The 20,616-nt window shown below is 47.5% G+C and overlaps 6 protein-coding genes across 6 annotated transcripts; 1 reads left to right on the forward strand and 5 right to left on the reverse strand.

Moving 5' to 3' along the window:
* Positions 1-86: 86 nt before the first annotated feature.
* KD926_008429 (class I SAM-dependent methyltransferase) lies at positions 87-1,096 on the reverse strand (the record flags this gene model as incomplete). Its single annotated transcript, XM_053101153.1, has 4 exons — positions 87-496; positions 571-821; positions 873-983; positions 1,050-1,096. The coding sequence occupies 4 exons, from the start codon at positions 1,094-1,096 to the stop codon at positions 87-89; spliced, it is 819 nt and encodes a 272-aa protein (XP_052955209.1).
* Positions 1,097-3,015: 1,919 nt separating this feature from the next.
* Positions 3,016-3,795, reverse strand: KD926_008430 (alpha/beta hydrolase; the record flags this gene model as incomplete). Its single annotated transcript, XM_053101154.1, has 1 exon — positions 3,016-3,795. One exon carries the CDS (start codon positions 3,793-3,795, stop codon positions 3,016-3,018), a length of 780 nt encoding a protein of 259 aa, XP_052955210.1.
* Positions 3,796-4,681: 886 nt separating this feature from the next.
* On the reverse strand, positions 4,682-5,969 carry KD926_008431 (uncharacterized protein; the record flags this gene model as incomplete). Its single annotated transcript, XM_053101155.1, has 4 exons — positions 4,682-5,043; positions 5,098-5,162; positions 5,215-5,591; positions 5,688-5,969. 4 exons carry the CDS (start codon positions 5,967-5,969, stop codon positions 4,682-4,684), a joined length of 1,086 nt encoding a protein of 361 aa, XP_052955211.1.
* A 483-nt stretch (positions 5,970-6,452) lies between these two features.
* KD926_008432 (uncharacterized protein) lies at positions 6,453-7,317 on the reverse strand (the record flags this gene model as incomplete). The annotated part of the gene is made up of 3 exons (XM_053101156.1): positions 6,453-7,045; positions 7,107-7,125; positions 7,192-7,317. The coding sequence occupies 3 exons, from the start codon at positions 7,315-7,317 to the stop codon at positions 6,453-6,455; spliced, it is 738 nt and encodes a 245-aa protein (XP_052955212.1).
* Positions 7,318-8,572: 1,255 nt separating this feature from the next.
* Positions 8,573-16,950, forward strand: KD926_008433 (putative polyketide synthase; the record flags this gene model as incomplete). Its single annotated transcript, XM_053101157.1, has 8 exons — positions 8,573-8,797; positions 8,858-9,002; positions 9,063-9,334; positions 9,392-9,982; positions 10,261-10,311; positions 10,377-15,656; positions 15,707-16,027; positions 16,108-16,950. 8 exons carry the CDS (start codon positions 8,573-8,575, stop codon positions 16,948-16,950), a joined length of 7,728 nt encoding a protein of 2,575 aa, XP_052955213.1.
* Positions 16,951-17,425: 475 nt separating this feature from the next.
* KD926_008434 (STE11 family mitogen-activated protein kinase kinase kinase) lies at positions 17,426-20,306 on the reverse strand (the record flags this gene model as incomplete). The annotated part of the gene is made up of 4 exons (XM_053101158.1): positions 17,426-19,726; positions 19,779-19,930; positions 19,994-20,067; positions 20,125-20,306. The coding sequence occupies 4 exons, from the start codon at positions 20,304-20,306 to the stop codon at positions 17,426-17,428; spliced, it is 2,709 nt and encodes a 902-aa protein (XP_052955214.1).
* Between the last annotated feature and the right edge of the window lie 310 nt (positions 20,307-20,616).

Below are 20,616 nucleotides of genomic sequence, written 5' to 3' on the forward strand. Positions count from 1 at the left end.
CTTCAGGGCCACCAATCCTAAGATACAAACAGGAAACAGTTATTGTCTTCTTCTCACACATGAGTATGCATGATACTCTTCGCTGCTCATTCCAACGGCTTCTTTCCGACCACACAAATTCGAGGAAGATCCCAGGCTGATCCAGCTTTAGTTTCGCGATGAACCTCTGGAAGTAAATCCCTGATCTTTTCTATCCACTCAAAGCCCTTCAGCTTGAGGACTACTCTTTCCTGGACCAACAAGCCACACATGTGAAGAGGCATGATAAGGTCGGGCGGTGTATCTTTAACATCAGACTCGACGGCGGCCAAGCCATGTTGACGGAAAATCTCCGGGAGATTTGAAACCCAGGTCGGCTTGAAACGAGCATCAACTGGGTGAATGATGCTCAGCCTGTAAAGCTCCTCGAGGGCTTCTGTCTTGTTATCCGGGTGAGACTTCTTGAACCGGCAGGATAAGAGATCATGTTCGGACCACTGGAGGTAACCACCGGGCTCTGTATAACGAAATATCAATCAGCTTAGGAGTCGAGGAATCGCATTGCCGCTTAGAGCTCCGTATTTTACTTACTGAGAAGCCTCATAAAGTTACCCATTACATGATCTATGTCATTACTTCTGAGGACGAACCCGACAAGCGAAATATGGACAATGTCATAGACCCCAACCAGTTCTTCAGGGACCTCGGAAAAAATGTCCCAATACCGAAGAGTCATATTTTTTGGTAGAAATTCTTTCGGGGGAGCGTTATCAAATGATATATCCAGTCCGTCAAGGGTCACGTTCGGAGGAAGCCGGCGCGAAAGGCTCGAGAGCCAGATACTTTCAGAAATTAGCAACAAACGTTGAATTGGCAATACTGGGGAACCCTACCCACTGCCTGATGCAACATCTGCAATCCTGAGATTGGGGTTGCCTGTGGGGATCGAAGGGTGGAGAAGGTAACCAAACACTTCGTTCACATAGTAATGTTGAAGGTTGAGACTATATACCATGTCAGCTAAATTTCAACGTTGATTCTTGCCATTCCGGCGAAGAGAGCGCACATACCGGCTGGTTTCGAAAGAGTCCCGCTCAAGGACATAATCGCCCGACATCTTAAAGTGTGAAAGAGGAAGAAGAGGAAGAATGAAAATTTCAAGTGATGGTGACTGACTGTTTGGATGGTCAATTAGTCCAGGAAACAAGGCATCAAGAAAATCAGCAAAAGGAACTGAACAATCGGAGACTTGAGCACATGCATATTTATATCACATCGGGTATGCGGGCTTATAACAGCTCTTGAGGCAGGGACTAGTAGGTACAGTACACTCATTCTCGAAATTGGCTTGGCCGATACACACTGAATAACTCTTTCTTGGCCCTACAGCCAAGACCTTAGCGTAGATCATAAATTGATCGAGTTACAGGAAATTGAGGACCGATATGTATCGAGCTATGTATGGTAACTAATATATCTTTCCTTGCATAAGAATACATTTTGCGCTTTGACTGTGAGGCAACTTAGATGCTGACAGTTGATCGACACAGTAAGTTACTAGATAAGGGGAATATAACGGCGGCCCGCGACTTAGCTTGGCCTGTCCGAGATATAATATCCGCTAAGGTTTTAGCAATGTAACCGTAATGCGTATTGTGTACTGAATACTGATCAGGCGTGATATTTGCAGCAGAGAAAATCGCTTTTTTTCAGAAAAGAAAATCTCTCCTCTTCTAGTAACTGAGCTCGTTACTCCATTTCAGGTCTGTCTTGCAATGGATCCCAAGCTACTCCGTATAGACGAGCAAGACCTACCGCTGTCGCCCAAAGAGCGAAAGTACGTGGCAATATCCCACGTCTCTCGATCTATGGTCGAAACATCGGATGATCTGACATGCATTAATAGTTAATAATACAGGACGAGACGTCGCTTCCATGATTGTCAGGCACGATCATGGGCGGGGAAGGGTGAAAGGGGAAATGCAAGACGCAACACAAGTACAGGGTTTGATATGAACTATTTGGGGGCCATGTATTACATGTATGTACGTTAGGCTGCTGGACTCACTGACCAACCCCTTTTCTTTTAAGCCTCCTTAAAAATGAGTATTACAGATACGCAACAATCTGTAATATTAAAACTGGTTGCCGTATCGATATACTATACTTGGCCCCCGCCTCTTTGGCCAAGAACCACTACGGAGAGTATAGGCCGATGCGCATTCTAAGCGGTTAGCTTAGAATTCTGGTCTTTTTAGTCAAACATAAACTAAATTCAGTAGTTAGGCAGTAACTACCTCCCGTCACAGTTATTAACTTATTTGGCCCCTCACCCCCCGGATAATTGGCCTCCCCCCTCTTTGTCATTTGGCCCTCCACCCTGAATAATTGGTCCGTGATGAACTGGCCAAGAACTACGATAGAGCGATGCACGTTCCAAGTCATTGACTCGGAATTCTGGTCTTTTTAGTAGCTCAGTGGGTGAACATCCCAACTGCGAGCGTCAGCTAACGGTCTGATTGGTAGAAATGCAACCTACTGTTGATGACCGTAGCATGGTTCCCCTCTCCCTTCTTTGTTATTTGGCCCCTAGGTTACCCTCGGATGATTAGCCCCCACCTATCTTCATGATTGGTTTGAAGATAGATAGAATGATTTTGGAATATGTGAAACCTTTCCCCCCGAAGTAAATCCGTTTTATGGGCTGATATCTGGAAGATCACTATTTTGGGCCGGTTTGCAAATGATAAGGCAGACACGGCAAACACTTGCATAAACTTGTAAACAATTGCCATGTACACAAATTTAAGTCGCTCATAGCATTCACAACCTCTGTCTGAATAAAATTCAAGATACTTAAGACTGTAAATAGTTATCTCAATTGTTTGCCATTAATTTCTACGAGCCATTGACTCATATTGTGATGTGTTGCGTGATGATTTAATCAGAACAGTTTGAGGGGGGGCGGCAGATATATACATTCTCCACTATGGAAGTAGAAGACTACACCGAACCCGGCACATGTGCAGGTCAAGTCTAGGCAGCAGCACCCGCAAAAATCTGTTGAATGATATTGGTGAGTTCCTCCGGTGTCGTGATTGTTGGACAATGACCAGTCTCGATGTCAAAGGTCCTGACCTTGCGCCCTGCAGCTTCTATGCCCTCTACAAAAGCTTTCTGGTAGGCAAAGGGTAGGAGGGAGTCGTTCAGAGTGCGAATATAGGCCACGGGAATCTCCCGCCAAGCGCAGTGCTCCAAGGGCTGACCGAAGGTCTTTGAATTCCAACGTCCTAGGGATGCTAGGAAGGTTTCCAGGTCTTCGTCTGAAAGCCCGGGGCCGACAACACCCTTAGCATCCCTCGGAAGACAGGTCCCGTCTTCGGCGTAGTCGAACATGAAAGGTATAATCTCTCCATGCCCAGTTTGCTCAATGAGCCCGAATATCGATTGACCCTCCGAGATTGCGTGCGCGCAAATGTAGACCAATTGGATCACACCGCCAGATAAGCCCTGTTGTTTGCGAGCTTCGGCTCCCAGGCCTGCAAGAGCATTGGTGCCAACTTGACCCCCATATGAATGCATAAGGACAATCAAAGAGCGACCATCATCAGCCAATCCAGTGACCAATTGGCGAATGGCAGCCGAATCCGTATAAAGGTCCGCGGTTGGAGGTCGTGCACCATTCATAGATGTGAGTTGAGGGACGTGGACCGGCAGGCCTAGTTGAGATTCAAGAATAGTGCGGAACTTGGCATATGATTCTGGGTAGTGCCAGGCACCTCCGATGAGGACAATCTCGGGCTTTGGGGCGGACATGATTCAAAGAAAGAACGGAAAGGAATGGTTTCTTGAGTTTGATCAGGAACTTGAAATGAAGAAAATGTAAGAAACGACAGAAGTAGTGGGGTAGATGATGCTTCTTAAATATAGGCTAAAAGGTGGGGGCCTTTTAGAGCCCCCGAATTACCAAGGGGTATCACAGCAATGTAGATATTTTAATTACTAAAAAGCCTTGAAAAGCCTTGCATATCCACAACCCGAGGTATAAGGTAGTATCACCTCGGGTTCGCTTGGCGAATATGAAAGAGAATGACTACTGTTTTCGCGAGAGGGAAGGTATATGGTCTCCCTGGAATATGAATAAAGTTTTGGCTCGGCTTTCATCCTCTGGCCGGTCACCACATGTGCAGACATGTATAGTGATCAATTGACGATATTATTGAAGTCCCATTAGTTACTATGATAGAATATCTCAGAAAAATTACAAGCGATAATATTTACATTCAAGCGCTGGTTTAAATCGACCGATTTCCAAGGATTGCATCCACATGTACATAAGCTTCAAAATACAGGTAAGATGCTATGGACCAACATGGACCAACATTTGAAATAGCCATGAACCGCAGTGAACAAGTGGCTTTCTATATTTTTGATTGTTTTTATTTTTATTTTTATTTTTTTCAAGGTCGGGAGTCCGTGGGGAAACCTTGGGGATATCTTGATTCTGGGTACTGTACAAAGAGTTTTGCTACGAAAATAAACAACCAATGAGTAACACAAAACATTCGAGCCATACAATCTCAAATCTGAAACCTATACCCAAGTCATAAACTATATACTAAGTAGCATTTGAATGTAGTCTGGAATATTTGAACCTTCCAGCCTCATAGTAACCTTGCGGTTGCTCTCCTTGATTAGCATGTCAAACAACTTGATGAACATTTGAAGGCGGCCTTTGTGATTCTTCGTCCCATTTCACATTCACATCCGTCTGCACACGCACCGAGCCCATATCTTTCATCGCATATTCCGAGGCATGGTTTGCCTTATCTGTGGGATGCTGATCCAATTGGGTCCCTTTCGCATATAGTGTAGAACCGCCAAAACTGGAGGAGCCGCCTTTTAGTGGCTTTCTATCGACATAGTCGGAGCCATAAGTCCGAGAGTAATTTGAAAACCTTTGAAGACAGTGGCGATAAAGACTCGGATACGTTGCAAGACAGGCGCATATGATGCTCAAGTTCATTTCAACCACTTGCCAAGTACCCGCGACGCTTTGAGTAGCTGCTAGGAGTCAGCTTTGGAAAATCAACAACCGTGTCAAGCGTTTCAACATACCTGTGGGGTTCTGTAAGTTGACTTTTGTGAGAAAGTTCAGGCGCAAAATGCTTCCGATACATACTCTATATAACGTTAGTATCTTTCTTGCAATACAAGATTCTATTCAGAACATACACTCCTCCAAGGCAAAAGACTCCAGACAGAAGAACCCTTTGTTTCCAGCCCATTTTAAGCTTCCAAACCAGTGGTTGTGGGAGACAAAGGATGATGAAATCTAGCACAACATTGATAATTCCTGTGGCAAGCCAAAATTGCTTGATCTGGATGGTAGTGTAGGGCAACCATACTTTCCATTGTGCCTCCACTGGGCTAAATGAAAAGATTAAACCGAACTCATTGGACATAAAGAAGCCGAAGACTAGAAAGCCCACAACCCACGAGGCAATGCGAAATGGTTTTCGAATTTGGAAGATGCGTTGGTAAAATAGAAGAATGGAGACCTTTGAAAGCGTGACGCTAGCGGTGTACATCATGTTGTAGCTAAGAACAAGCTAGTTCAATCGATCAACATTAATGGCATTGAACATTTTTACGGGTTCCCAAGGTCCCAGAACAGTTGACAAAATTGGAGATGAGGGACACCTTACTTGCATATATTTGATCAATGTTGCCTTACTGTAGAACCAAATATCATATCCACCATGGGCGTCTGTGGCTGCCATAACTATGCAGATAAAGCTTCCGTATGCTAATACCAGCGCACCAAAGCAAGTCCAGTCATCCCACTTCACTGAAAGGGTCAGGAGTCGGGAGGTAAACCGTAATATGACCGCAACTGTCGAAAGGAAAGTGAACACTGTTGTAACACCCACAAAGACCGCGAAGTCATTGTGAATCTTGTCGGGCATCAAATCTTGAGATCCAAACATTGTGAAAGATTGGCCGCTGTCTACTCAAGACACAAAATAAGAAAAGAAGAAAGACAGGGGGGGATTAGGACATACATAAAATAAAAAGTAATACAAGGCTTGAATAAAATCTTGCGTCTAAGTAATGGGGTCCAAAGGTTCACTGGGCGTGGGGGACAAGTGTTACAGGCCTGAAAGTAAGTAGGGGCGGTTCTACAAACCCAGCCCCCTTTCTTAGCTGCAGCTGCAGGATGAACATAATGTTGGGTTACCGACTTAGTGGTCATGACAGCAAGGAGGGGGGGCATGTCTTCACGCACATGGCACATGCAGATGACGGAGTGGGGGCCAATTTTTCATGATGAATGTTCATGAACTACTCTCTCCAGAGCTCTAGTTACTCCCAACATCATAACGTGTATATAACAATGCAACCCAGGTTTCTTGAAGAACCAACAAATAGCGCGAGAAAGATTCTAATTAGATAGGGCTAGCCTCGAAACTTCACTGAGGCTGAGTAGTGATTTTTGACACATCGAGAATCACTTGTGCTAGTTTATCAACCTCACCAGGCTGAGTTGGCGGGTTATGTCCGGCTGAGTGCTGCAGGTTCACACGATTTGAAGCGTCACACATTTCCATTACGAGCCGACTTTCGCCCGGATACTCCGTATCTTGGGGACTCCAACAATGGATGGTAGGGACCTTGATGGGGGCAGTAACCTGTGTTGGGTCCATGAATTCTAATCTTCTCATCTGAAGTGCATCCCAGTCACATGGCAAACAACTGGAGAGTAAAATTGCGAATTTGAATGGCGACTCCACGAACCCAAGCTTGCTCCAGTTGAATAGGAACATTACTGATAGCGTAGCCCCCAAGGAGAACCCCATGATAGCATCAAATGGCCCGTTCTCAGCCACATAGTCTGCAAGGTCTTCCACGGCTGACAGTGCTCCTGATGGTGTTCCATCAAAATAAGAATAGCAAACTTCATCCCGCCCAAAGACCTCTGCAATTCCACGAGCAGCTGGCCATGGATGTTCTCCGCCGATGAATTCGAAGTTGAATGCGTGGCGCAGTTGATATCGCAACGCCGCTAGGTCCCGTTAATATTGAGCGGCTTGTTCTGAAAGGCTGATGATTGACGGTAGCCTTACCGGTTTGGGCCTCGAATATCTTCACCACAACTTTAGTTGAAAGGGCTCCGATTTAAATTAACAGTGCCTGGGCGTCATTACATACCTCACAGTTTGTCCCAATTCCATGCAGGCAGAGAACTCTCAGTTTCACACCGTCAGGCTTTCGTGGAATCTCACTCATGTTCAAATGTTTGCGGGTTGTAGTTAGATCATATGCGGACTTTGCCATCTTCAAATGTGGTCAGGGTATAAATAGAAGAATGTCAAACACTGGTAATATCAGCCACCAACTTTCCTTGAAACATTGAACATTACATGTGCATACAGGCCTCGCGAGCCCGCTCGATAAGACAGGGAGGAACAATAGACGCACTAGTGAGCCCGTGCACAAGTACTGTAGTCTTTACATACTCCGTAGTTACAATCTTTCTGGGATTCCTTGAATAATCGACTAGGATCTTTAGCCCATCCTGAGCCCCCGTTAAGATAACCACTTCTGTTATTAGATCCGGTATGCGCGGACGGTGGACTAATTGCTTACTGTCTTAGGTGCTATCTCCGTGCCACAAGGAACGGGTTTCTTGATCCCATACGCTTTGCTGTAGCCAAGGCTAGGAGCATCGTGCCGGGGTAGTGAATCATGGTAGCGAGTTTGGGGCCAAATAGTAGAGTAGCCAATGTGCTCATTCAGGCATTAAACTGCCTAGGTATTTTAATACAAATACGTCCACGCGTTAGTTCAAGATAGCAGAGTAGTACCTAGCAATCTCGCTAATGAAGCCTCTCCCGCCTTGCCTAGGCACTAATGTGTCCCAAGCTTGTCTTGGCACCGGAGGAGGAGTACCGTGCAGGCGCCCCAAATCGGCTGGCATGAATGTCTCACGCCGATGGCCTGATCCTTAGAGAAAGCTACTACGTATACGGAGTAGGTAAAGGTATATTATATTGAATATATTAGCGCTAGTGCTAATATGGACGTACATACATAACTGCCCCCACCCGCATACGCTACTCCGGAGTATGCCCGGAAAATTGCCACGAGTTGTTCTTTTTAAACCCTGGTCGATGAATTAATTAAAAAATATCTACTGCCACGGACCGACCCCATGATAGTATTTTGTTTTTGTTTTGTCAGAAACAATACCCCAAGACGAAGATGGGGCGGGAAGCTACTCAGTATGGGGTTGACAAGCTTGGAGGAACTAGTTCTTGAGTAGGGTAGACCACACATACTCCGTACATACTCAGTAGGTTACATCCACATGACTTGGTAAATTTTTATGTTGAACCGTCAGAGCCAACGGGGATCTACTAAACAGCATCCACTTAATCAGTGATTTGTCCTTTGTTTGCTAAATAGAGCCGGGATTCCTCTCCGGAAGGAGGAGATATTCAGTAACAGCTAGCGTTCCAAGATTCAATATTTGACTTGATAAAAAGTCGCGGTTTCTCTATTTTCCCAGCTCTTGAAACTATACTCCACAATGCCTCTTCTATACGATAGTCCAGATCTCTCTGGGCCAACTCACACGGAAGGTGGACAAGATCTAGCCATTGTGGGATTTGCTTTTGAATTCCCTGAAGAGGCTACATCTAGCGAACGGTTCTGGCAGATGATTTGCGAGGGAAGATGTGCCAGTGCAGACTTTCCAGAAGACCGTCTGAATATTGACAACTTTTATCACCCTGATGAATCACGCGAAAGCACGGTTAGTATTTTCGCAGTGTTCACTTGGAATTGAAGGCTCACCTATGTATAATTGGTTTAGTTTCCAGTTCGTAAAGCACATTTTGTCAAAGAGGACCTTGGGGCATTTGATGCACCCTTCTTTTCCATCACCCCTGGCGAAGTATCTTGTATGGACCCTCAGCATCGACGGTTGCTTGAAACAGCATATCATGCTTTGGAAGATGGTATGCTCTATTTTGAATCTTGCACATGGGCACGAACCTTGAATTAACCACTAGCCATAGCTGGTGTTTCGTTACAAAGCTGCACAGGATCTGATACTTCGGTTTACACTGGATGTTTTGCAAATGACTACGGTAGCCTCATGCAGCAGGATATGCAGGAAAAAGAGCAAAGGCACACCGCTTGTGGTATTGCAGCAACAATGCTGGCCAATCGACTAAGTTGGTTCTTTAACTTCAAAGGCACGTCGATGAACATAGACACTGCATGCTCAAGTAGCCTCGTGGCCCTTCATTTGGCATGTCAGGATCTTCTTACAGGGACCTCTTCTATGGTATGAATGCTATATACAGTTCCGCTGCTTCCCTCACATGGCTAATCTCTGCCGAAGAGTCTCGTCGGTGGCACAAACTTAATCTTCCATCCCAATTTCATGAAAATGGTATCTCAGTCTGGCTTACTCTCACCTGGCGGTCGATGCTGGAGCTTTGACGAGCGTGGAAATGGATATGCTCGCGGTGAAGGCACGGGGGTTCTGGTCATCAAACGTGTCGAAGATGCCATACGGAATGGCGATACCATTCGTGCAGTTATTCGCAATACCGGATCCAATCAAGATGGGAAAACGCCCGCAATTACCCAGCCAAGTATGGAGTCTCAGCTTTCTTTGATCAAACGAACGTATCGACTGGCCAACCTTGACATGGAACCGACTCGCTTTTTTGAAGCGCATGGAACAGGAACTGCCGTTGGAGACCCGATAGAAGCCAATGCGATTGGGAATGCCTTTCGCGACTGTCGCTCGACATCAGATCCACTCTACATTGGAGCCGTTAAGGCCAATGTGGGCCATTTGGAGGGTGCAAGTGGAGTGGCAGGTCTCATAAAGGCACTTCTTGTTCTCGAACATGGTGTCATTCCTCCGATTGCCGGCTTGGAAAAGTTGAATCCTCGCATCGATGCAGATCAATTGGGCTTACATGTAAGATTCTTCTGTTTTGTCTTCTCTTTTCTATTTCCTTTCTCCTCCTCTCTCTATGTGTGCGCATGTCTCTCCGTTGGTGGCATTTCCGATTGGGAAGGTGGCGAGCCATCCCATAGAGAGATCACCAGGTCTTTTCTCTCCCCCTTTTCTTCTTCTTCTCCTCCCCCATGCTCGGTTCCCCAGTCCTTGATTGTCCTCCTCTCTTTTGCCTCTCTCACATCTTACCTCGGTCCTGTCATCTTGACTCGCGAAAATATATCTCTAACGTCTGCTAGTTCCCCCAAAAAGCGATTCCTTGGCCCACAGAGGGTCTTCGACGAGCATGTGTAAGTGATAATCCAAGATCATCCATTAAACTTATCCGAAAACCAGACTAACAGTTATTCATCAGGTGAATTCATTTGGGTTTGGTGGCACGAATGCAATTGCCATTCTGGATGACGCCTATCATTATCTCAGTTCACGCGGCCTCCATGGCTACACTCGAACCCGTGTTTCTCCACCCAGCGTCAATTCGATTGCCTTGACGAACTATATGTTCGCTCCTGACCCCATGAATACTGATGGAAGCAGCTCCGAGGACGTTTCAGGGAATAAGTCGGAAGGCATGAGCAAATCACCAAAGCTTCTTGTTCTATCGGCCGCGGGGCAAACGGTTTGTCAGAATGTCGCGTTGCAGTATCGAGAATACATTGAAAGGAATCCCCACGAATTTGCCAGCTTAGCCTACACTCTTGCGGAAAGAAGAACTCTCTTTTCGTGGAGGTCATTCATCATTGTCGACTCATGTGGCACAAACCTCCATGAAGAATCCGGACTGAATCCGGTACGAGCACGGAGCGATTCCCGAGTTGCATTTGTCTTCACTGGACAAGGTGCTCAGTATTTGGGGATGGGCCGTGAGCTTCTATGTTTTCCCGTTTTTCAAGGTTCCTTGAAAACTCTCCAATGCTGTCTAGAGGACCTGGGAGCTTCATGGTCTCTTCATAATTTCCTGGAAGTCCAGGAGAGCTCTGTCTCAATTGACGAGCCAAAATACAGTCAACCATTGACAACCTGTCTTCAAATCGCATTGGTCGATCTAATCAAGAGCTTTGGAATCTCACCTACCATTGTCGTTGGGCACTCATCAGGGGAGATTGCTGCCGCATACGCAGCTGGCAGCTTGTCCAGGACCTCTGCTGTGAAGATCGCATACTACAGAGGTCTATTATCATCCAACCTGGCAGATAGAAGAGAGAATCTTTCTATGATGGCCGTTGGGTTATCAGCTGGTGACACAACTTCCTATCTTCATCGCTTAAAAGAGTACATCGGCGATCTGAAAGTATCGATTGGCTGTGTCAATAGCCCCCGAAGTGTGACTCTCTCCGGCGATGTAGAGCAATTAGAGATCTTGCAGAAGTGGTTTGACGAGAACTCAATCTTCGCTCGCAGACTCCGCGTCACAAATGCATACCACTCTTCTGTCATGGACGAGATTTCACATGAATATCGAGAGGCCATGAATAAACTCGAGTTAGGAGAGAATGTCAAACACATCCCCATGATTTCATCAGTGACGCAGGATGTTGTGACTCCCAAATCTTTATGCCAGGCCGACTACTGGATCCAAAATTTGACATCGCCTGTTGAATTCCAAGGGGCATTGGCCAAAGTCCTTGCCCAGGCTGGCAAAAGCAAAGGCCCGCGCAAGCAACTCGGCAAATCGCGCTCAATTGATCTTTCCGTCTCTCATATCCTTGAGATTGGTCCTCATGGCGCTCTCCGAGGGCCTATCAATGACATTTTGAGGGAATCTTCAAGCACAGAAAAGCCCTCATACATTCAAACACTTGACCGTAAGAGCCGTGCTGATCAGTCTTTGCTTGCTGCCATTGGAAAGCTTCACTGTGCCGGATTTCCGGTGGACCTTCACGCAGTCAACTCTGTCAACAAACGTCCTCAAGCCATACCGCACAGTCTGCCGCCATATCCGTTCGACCATACTCGATCCTATTGGAATGAAGGGCGTATTAGCAAGGGTACTCGATTTCGAGACACACCCCGCCATGACTTGTTAGGAACAAAAATTATTGACTGGAACCCGGAAGTCGCGCAATGGCGAAATACTATTCGCTTGAATGAAGCCCCATGGCTTCGCGATCATAAAGTTGACAATCAAATCGCCTTTCCCGCCGCAGGAATGATGGCGATGGCTATAGAGGCGTTCCGGCAACTCCACCCCTCAAGCCTGATTTCTATTCACATGAAAGATGTCGAGTTCTTACGTGCTTTAATATTTGGTGGCAACGCGAATGCAATTGAAACTTCGCTTGTTTTGTCCAGGATAGAACCCAATTCTGATGGATCGAGTTGGTCTCACTTCAGACTATTTGAGATCAAGAATGACGCCCATACGGAATGCTGCTCTGGATTCATTCGAGGAGAATTTGACCGGAGCAACATGAATGCAGATGTTTCTTTCACTCCCGCAGGGGATCTTCATGAATGGGCCAAGGATATCGCAACTGCGTGCGGTGATTCTCAAGATCCATACGCTCTGATAGATCAAACTGCAATGCAATATGGCCACTCCTTCCGAGTTCTGGAAGACATGCAGACTGGACCCCAGAGACAGGTTGTTACCAAGATCAGAACGGATAATTGGAAGGTCAGCCAAAAAAGTGACCCGCGGAACCAGCAGTTTACTTCCCACCCGTGCACTTTGGATGGTTTGGCTCAAATAATTCTTCTTGCTGTGTTTTCTCTAAAAGACCGCATGTTAGGCATGGTTCCAAAACGCGCGTCTAGTGTCTGGATTGACTGTCGCGACAATGTTCAAAGCGAGAAGCAGCTTCGCGGCATTGCCAAATGTGTTCATATTGGACATCGTTCTGCGATTACAAACATCATGGCTACAGCCTCAAATTTGGAACCTGTTATCTTTTTTGAAGGGGTGGAGGCTTCATTTATTGAGTTTGGCGGGCCAGCTGAAGCAGGATCTCGTCATCTGTGTACTCGATTGAGATGGAGACCAGATATGGAACTGATGGATCCCAGCCAGGCTATGGAGGAGATTAATCGTGACAGACCCAAAGAACCAGCAAGTGTTGTATCTCAACACGATGATCTAATGCTTGCGATCTTTTGCTATGTGGAGGAAGCCATTCAGCATTTGGAAGAGCACCCATCAGCTCAGGTCCCAGACTATCTCATTCGCTATACAATGTGGATGAAGTATCAGCAATCTCTTCCGCGGAACCAAACTCTCCGTCTCGCAAGCAAGCAGCTTCTCGGCTTGCCAACGGCACGAAAACAGCTTATTGCTAAGGTGGAAGATACTGGAATCGAGGGTCGGTTTCTTATGCATGTCGGGCGCAATTTGCTCTCAGTATTGACCGGAGATGCCGAACCATTGGATGTTGTGTTCCGAAGCGAGCTCATTGACTCCTACTCTGAGAGAATGCTTGCAAATCCCTACTATACCCATCCCGCTTCTGTTTTGATTGACCACCTCTGTTTCAAAAACCCATCCATGCGCATTCTCGAAATTGGAGCCGGGTTTGGTGGTCAAACCGCACGCGCACTGGAGACAATATGCTTAGATGGCATAAAGCGTTGCGATCGTTATGTTTACACAGACATTTCGCCCGCCTTCTTTGCGAAGGCTAAGGAAAGGTTCCAGGACCATGCAGACATTATGGAGTATCAAGTCTGTGATATCTCCAAGGACCCAATACCACAATCATTCCAACCAGGGAGTTATGACCTCATTCTTGCTGCGAATGTTTTACACGCAACAGACAATATTGGTGAATCCCTTCGGAACATCCGCACATTCCTCAAGCCCGGAGGAAAGCTTCTCATCGATGAAATCACCGAGCCTGAGGTTTTAAGTGTTGGATTCGCGTCTGGGTTACATAAAGATTGGTGGAGCCCATTGGACCATGAACCACGAGCAGCCCATAGCCCTTGCTTGCGAGCAGCCGAATGGAACGACAGATTGCAAAACAGCGGATTCTCTGGTGTTGACCTCGATATACCTGGCCAAGAACATGAAAAGTGTCGCTGGAGTAGCCTTTTGGTCTCCACCGCGATATCATTAGCAAATGGAGAGGCACGTCCAGAAAACGACCTGGTTGTTGTGAGGAATCCGTCATCGTCATACCAAAACGATATCGCAAAGGTTATTGCAAGCAAGTGGTCTACATCAATATTCACCCTTGACGAGATTTCTAACATTCATATTTCATCATCCACGAATGTGGTATTCCTTGTTGAACTACGGGAGCTTTTCCTTGAGGGCATATCGGAGACGGACTTTGATCTCTTGCATGCAGTCCTCCTGAAAGTTCAAAACGCTATATGGATCACAGAACCTACAGTGAAGACACATATCCCTGCACTTGGTCTTATCGATGGATTAAGTCGCGTCATTTCTTCCGAAGACAGCTCTCACAAGTTTGTCACTCTAGCACTGGATGGATCGGAGACACAAGAGCAGTTCTTAGACTTGTTGTCGAGAGTGACTCTCAGTATTCAGAATGACCCAATAGAGGCAATGGAATCGGCATACTCCTCCAACAAGGGCATACTTCAGATACCTCGCTTGTCTGAGAATGATCTCATGAATGATCAAGTATCGTCGATGTTAGCGCCCCATGTGCAAGATGAGCGGCAGGTTGGTCCTGATTTGCAGGCTTCACTCCATATGGGTAGCCCTGGTGCTTTCCAGACACTGGAGTTTTTGGAGGATGATACCGAGTCTCTCGCGCCTCGTGAGAATCAGGTCGTGGTGAATGTCCACGCGATTGGATTAACAAGGCAAGATTATCTTTCTGCAATGGGTGGGATCGACCGATGGGCGATGGGCACCGAGTGTGCTGGTGTAGTGCAAAAGGCGGGTACCAACACTGCATACCAGCCGGGTGATCGCGTTTGTGTCATTGGAGAAGGCTTAGCTCGCACTTCAGTGTGTGTTAATGCCGATGCAGTTGCTCCAATGACACCTGGAATGGGCTTTTCAGAGGCTGCTTCACTCCCAACCTCTCTTTGGCTAGCCTTCTACTCGCTGCATAAACTTGCAAGCCTGGAAGAAGGTGAATGGGTGCTAATTCACGAAGCAACGAGCAGTGTTGGTCAAATCCTGATTCAAATGGCGATGAAACGAGGCGCACATATTCTTGCTACAGTCAGTTCGGCTGCCAAGAGACAGCTTTTGTACGACACGTTTAATCTCTCGCCAGACAGTGTATTTGTTTCCGGCGATGCATCCATCTGCCAAAGAGTTCAATCAGTCACCCACAAATCAGGGATCGACGTTGTGGTTGGTTCATTGACCAGTTGGGGTGGTCCAGATCTATCTGGTTGTTTGGCGGCATATGCCCGTATCATTGACATCGGGATCAGCAGTAGTAGCGCCCCTAATCTTTGGAAACCTAGACAACGAGCCGTCAATATTTCTCGAGCTTCTGTTAATCTGGTTGAATTGCTTCAACACAAGCCAGCTATCGTCTATCGGACATTCCAGCAGGCTGTGAAGTTATGGTTTGAGAACCATGTTACCATGAAGCCATCGGTCTTACATGTCTTTCCCGCTGACGACATTGAGTCTGCATTCCGTCGAATGCAAGAAAGGGAGCTTACTGGAAAGAGTATCATTGAGTTGAAGCAAGGGATGAATATCAAGGTAAGACAAGGACCTCTCTACCTTAGTTTCCAATATCTAATATACTCCAGGTGAAAACACGCACAAGGCCCAACTATCAGTTCTCCAGTCGCTCTACCTATGTGATCTCTGGTGGGCTTGGAGGGCTTGGACGTACCTTGGCACGTTGGATGGTCAGCAGAGGGGCGCGCCATCTGATTCTTCTTTCTCGCTCGGGGCCTAGGAACTCTGAAGCATACAAGCTGATTCATGAATTGGAAGAGCAAGGCGCTACCGTGGCAACGCCCCAAGTTGATGTTGGAAATCTCTCCAAGTTAAAACAAGTGTTGGCTGAATTGTCAAGTTCGATGCCACCAATCCGTGGATGTATCCAAGGAACTATGGTGTTGCGAGTGAGTCTTGATTGCCCCCAGCATTGAACCCCCTCGGTGTGACTTGACCCCAGTGCCAGATATTGATAAGGCTTTTATAGGACAAACTTTTCCAAAACATGACGTATGAAGACTGGAAGATCAGCATTGCTGCGAAGGCGGACGTCTCATGGAATCTTCACTTGACCATGCCGACTGACCTAGACTTCTTTGTTCTTGTATCCTCTGTCAGTGGCGTCGTTGGCAGCAGAGGACAGGCCAATTATGCAGCCGGGAATACATTCCAGGATGCCCTTGCACATTACCGGATCTCACAGGGTCTGAAGGCTGTCACAATTGATATGGGTGTGATGCTTAACGATGGTGTCGCGGCAGAGAACAGTTCTCTTTTAAATTCTCTGCGGCGATTCGGGCACTTGATGGAGATCAAACAGGAGGAGGTCCTCGCCTTGTTTGATTATTACTGCAATCCGCAGCTTCCATTGCTTTCTCACGATTATGCTCAGCCCGTGATAGGTCTTGAAATGCCATCTGTCATCGCTGCCAAGGGCGTGGAACTCCACCATTCGATCCGACGCCCAATGTTCAGTCATCTCTTTCGAATGGCCCTTGATAGCAACTCGTCGGTGGTCAATGATGGCGCTGACAAGGGATCAATTGATCGCCCTGCTGCGCTGAGGTCCGCATCAGCGGAGGAGGCTGTTTCTATGATCACCGAATGGATTGTCCTTCAGGTGGCCCATATCTTGGGGATGTCTGAGACGGACATTGAAACAGATAGACCCCTTCATGCCCATGGAATTGACTCGCTCGTCGCAGTCGATATGAAGAATTGGTTCCTTAACGAACTTGGGGCAAAGGTCACGGTGTTTGATATCATGGGCAACACTGCAATCCAAGAGATAAGCGTCATGGTGGCCGAGCAGAGTCGCTTCCGTCAGTAGCTAGATTATAGTGCGACTCTCGAGCGTTAGAAATGCAGGAGACCATTTGAATTCCATTATGATGAAAACTATCAACGCTCACCATGAATATCTACTGACTGGGTCAACCCATTCCTTCATTGCATGTCAAAGAGACCTGCTCACTCGACAGAATCATTCCTTCCACTACCATGCAGCCAAGGTATCCAAAGTTTGTACCGTACTCGATCATCTAACGAACGTTTCCACGATTTTCTACTATCGAATTTTACAGAGTAGGCCTTTCGTATAGTAACATATATATATAGATGGTTCTCCAAATCTTCGTTTACTCCAAAAGATAGACACGAAAAGGCAGACGCAACAACGGTAACAAAAAAAAAAAAAAAAAAAGGTCACAAAACCAATTAAAATGACTTCAACAAATCCGGGGGTATTCGGTTTTTAGAAAAGATCACTGAGACGCGTTTTTTGAATCGTCACATATCAGTCAATTTCAGACAAGAGGCGCGGTCAGGAACTGGCACTTCAGTAACTCATCCGCGCTCGGTCTCTGCTCGTAGTCAACTTGAAAGGTCATGTCCAAGAAAGCCACGGCGTCATCGCTAGCACTCTCCGGAGCGGGGGGTCTCGCCTTGTTGCTACCGATGGCGAAAATGGCTTGCAGTTGGCTACAGTCCGGGAAGGGGTGGGCACCGATGAACATCTCCACGACAAGACAGCCCAAACTCCAGATGTCAGCCTTCTTGGTGTGGGCCGTCTGTCGAACAACTTCCGGAGCCATCCAATATACACTGCCCTGCAACGAGGGACGATGCAAGTGGCCGGCTCCCGTGCCACTGGCTCGAGAACCCAGAACCGTAGAAGCCTCCACTCGCTTGGAGATACCAAAATCAGAGATCTTGATACCGCCCTTGTTATCCACGAGAATGTTGGCACCTTTGATGTCACGATGTATGATATCTTGGCTGTGGAGGTAGGAAAGTCCCGACAGTATTTGCCTGACAAAATTCTTGATCAGGGGTTCCTGGAAAGTGTTGTATTGTTTCAGCATCGTGGCAATGGAGCCTCCTGGAACATACTCCAAGAAAATGTTCAGGTACTGGTCGTCGGCCGAAGTGCCCAAGTACTGGACAATGTTGGGATGATGCATCCCCTGGAGAAGTTCAATTTCATGCTTGAGTGCGGTGACCATGCTATTTTTCCGTTTGTCGAACTCGGTGCCCTTAGTTGCTGACGGGATTTCCACTTGCTTCACCGCCATCAGTTCTCCGGTGATAGAGTGCAGAGCCAAGAACACGCTGCCAAACGATCCTTCACCGATCAGGGAACCCTTCATCCAATTCTTCGGGGCGAAATTGTTTCCAGTCAGGAAGTCATTGAGGCCGTCATCTTCTTCTTCCCCGTCGTCAGCCACAAGCACACTGAGCCGCTCATTGAATGAGCCTCCATCAGTAGCGGCCACGCTCGCGTTCTCATCCAGCAAACTTTGGCGAGAATTGCTGGGGTCGTCAGAGCCACTGTCGAATGAAACGTACGATTTGCGATTCGGCTCGATGGGAGATTCCTCTTGAAGCGGCTGAAGGGAACTCGATGCGATCGAGTCCCGATACGCAGTTTGGGGAAGACTAAACTTCGACACGGAGAGCGGCCTCGACGCCCGGGTAGGCTGTGCCCCGGGGTTAAGCCAAGTATCGGCAATACTGGGAATCGGGGGTGCGTCCCTCAAACTCGATGCGTAGCTTGTATTACTGACAACGCTCATCCGACTTGCTGCTCGACTCAACCGTTGGGATCTGCGCACGGACATCCGCATCGTCTTCTCGATGTCTTCGCGATGATGGCTGGGGAAATACGAGGTGATCTCATGGATGATCATCTCGCTAGGCGGTCGAGCACCGAAGAATGACCGCAGCTTGGACACGGGGTGACGCTCCGCGTTCAAGAGTTGTAGCTCTGGGTCGCTTGGGTTCTGGTGGTGACGAGTGGACACGGGCGACATGGGCTGCTTGATGTTGTGCCAGGATTCGCCGGTGAGTTGTTGGATCTTGAGCTGGTTACGCATGTTTGAGCTGTTCAAGGCGTTGAGGTGTGTTAACTGGCTTTCATCCATGGCAAGCTGGCACGCGCGACGAAGCTCATCGGTATCAGGTTCTCCGGCATGGATTTTCCGTAGAATGAGTCGACTTCGCTCGGATCTGTGCGATCCCTCGCATATCTCCATGAGTTCATGATCCCCGAGTCTTCGACAGTTAGACGGATTCGGCTCCAGGCCGTCCAAAACGTAGAAGCAATAGTTCCGATATTGGTGTTCAGGGAGCTGTAGTTTCTTCAGAACACAGAGGATAACCTCATCTGCAGTTTTGCAATGCTTAATGTTCAAGACCTTGGTCTGTCCCCCGGTGTAGATGACACGGATGACTGGCGAGTTTGTAGGCAGGGAACCCATTAAGCCGTCCAGACTCGGATTCTGTCGTAAATGCGAGGCACTCCTATGAATATGTCCTTCGCCGGGGGTTCCCGGATTGCGGCCGGAGGTCGAACCGCCCGACGACGGGTGGCTGAAATAGCCCTGACCCTGGTCTTTTCGACCGGCGTCCATCGGGCTGCCGGCATACCTTTGAGCTCGCAGTGGAGACCCTGGACGAGACGACGGTCTGCCAGACGAGTGAGCATGAAGACCAGTATCGGCGGTTCGAGATAATCGGCGATTGTTCAAGGTCTGTTGGCGAAGGGACGGGCGAGAGGAATCGTGGGTAGATGCGTAGGTAGATGCTTCCAGGGAAGCCAATTGATTCTGCGTCGCGTTAATGAATGTGCCAAGGGAAGGGGACAATCAAAGTACGCACCAGGTTTCGTTGCTTGCGATTCGCAACCGACTTGGTGCGAAGCTGTTTAATAGCCACGAAGATCCGAACTCGGTCGCCAATTTTCTTCACACCCATTTCTTGAAGAATCTTCTGGTCGCATTCGATCAGATTGTTGCCATTGAAGTTATTTGCTATAGCCTGTCAGCTCTCACCCATTGTATGCAATCGGCAGAACCGGTGCAGCCCTGGCGTACCTCTGAACAAAGGTTCGTATTGGCCGCAGTTTATGCTATGCAACCAGGTAACCACCTGTTTCTCGTCCCAGGACCTAGCGAAGTTGTTATTGGAACAGATCTCTCTCCGCAACGGTTCGCGCAGGACTCACCGAACAGCATCAAGACCGTCCTGTCCACCTGTAAACTCCGACTCCGTGGGGCTTGTATACAACGTTCCATCCTGGGTGTTGGAGAAGACGGCAGATTTCTGTGATCCGGTATGGTATGACGTTGTCGGGGTTTGAGTCGTCGGCACACCCAATGGGGTATACGAGGGTTTTGACGCCAGCATAGTTCGTCCGCCTTGTTTATTTTCTCAACAGTCCGAATGATAATCCAATCCTATAATCAAGTGGTCGCTTGCGCTTATTCAACGGCGACGGTAGTGGTTCGTTCGATGGGTATTGAAAATCGAGAACTCCCGACACAGATGCTAAATGGACTAATGCATGATCCGAGAGGGTGCTAATTTTCTAAATATCCATTAGCTCCATGATCTTCGGAGGGGCCATTTGTTTGCAGATGGACTTTAAATGGATGGGGTAAAGGGGGGCGATAAACAAGGCGAGGTGAGTGAGACAGAGACAAAAAGAAAGAAAAGG

This window comes from Aspergillus affinis (assembly GCF_023601865.1).
Source record: "Aspergillus affinis strain CMG 70 chromosome Unknown NODE_55_length_207115_cov_84_504473, whole genome shotgun sequence".
In the NCBI taxonomy this organism is placed as follows: domain Eukaryota; kingdom Fungi; phylum Ascomycota; class Eurotiomycetes; order Eurotiales; family Aspergillaceae; genus Aspergillus; species Aspergillus affinis.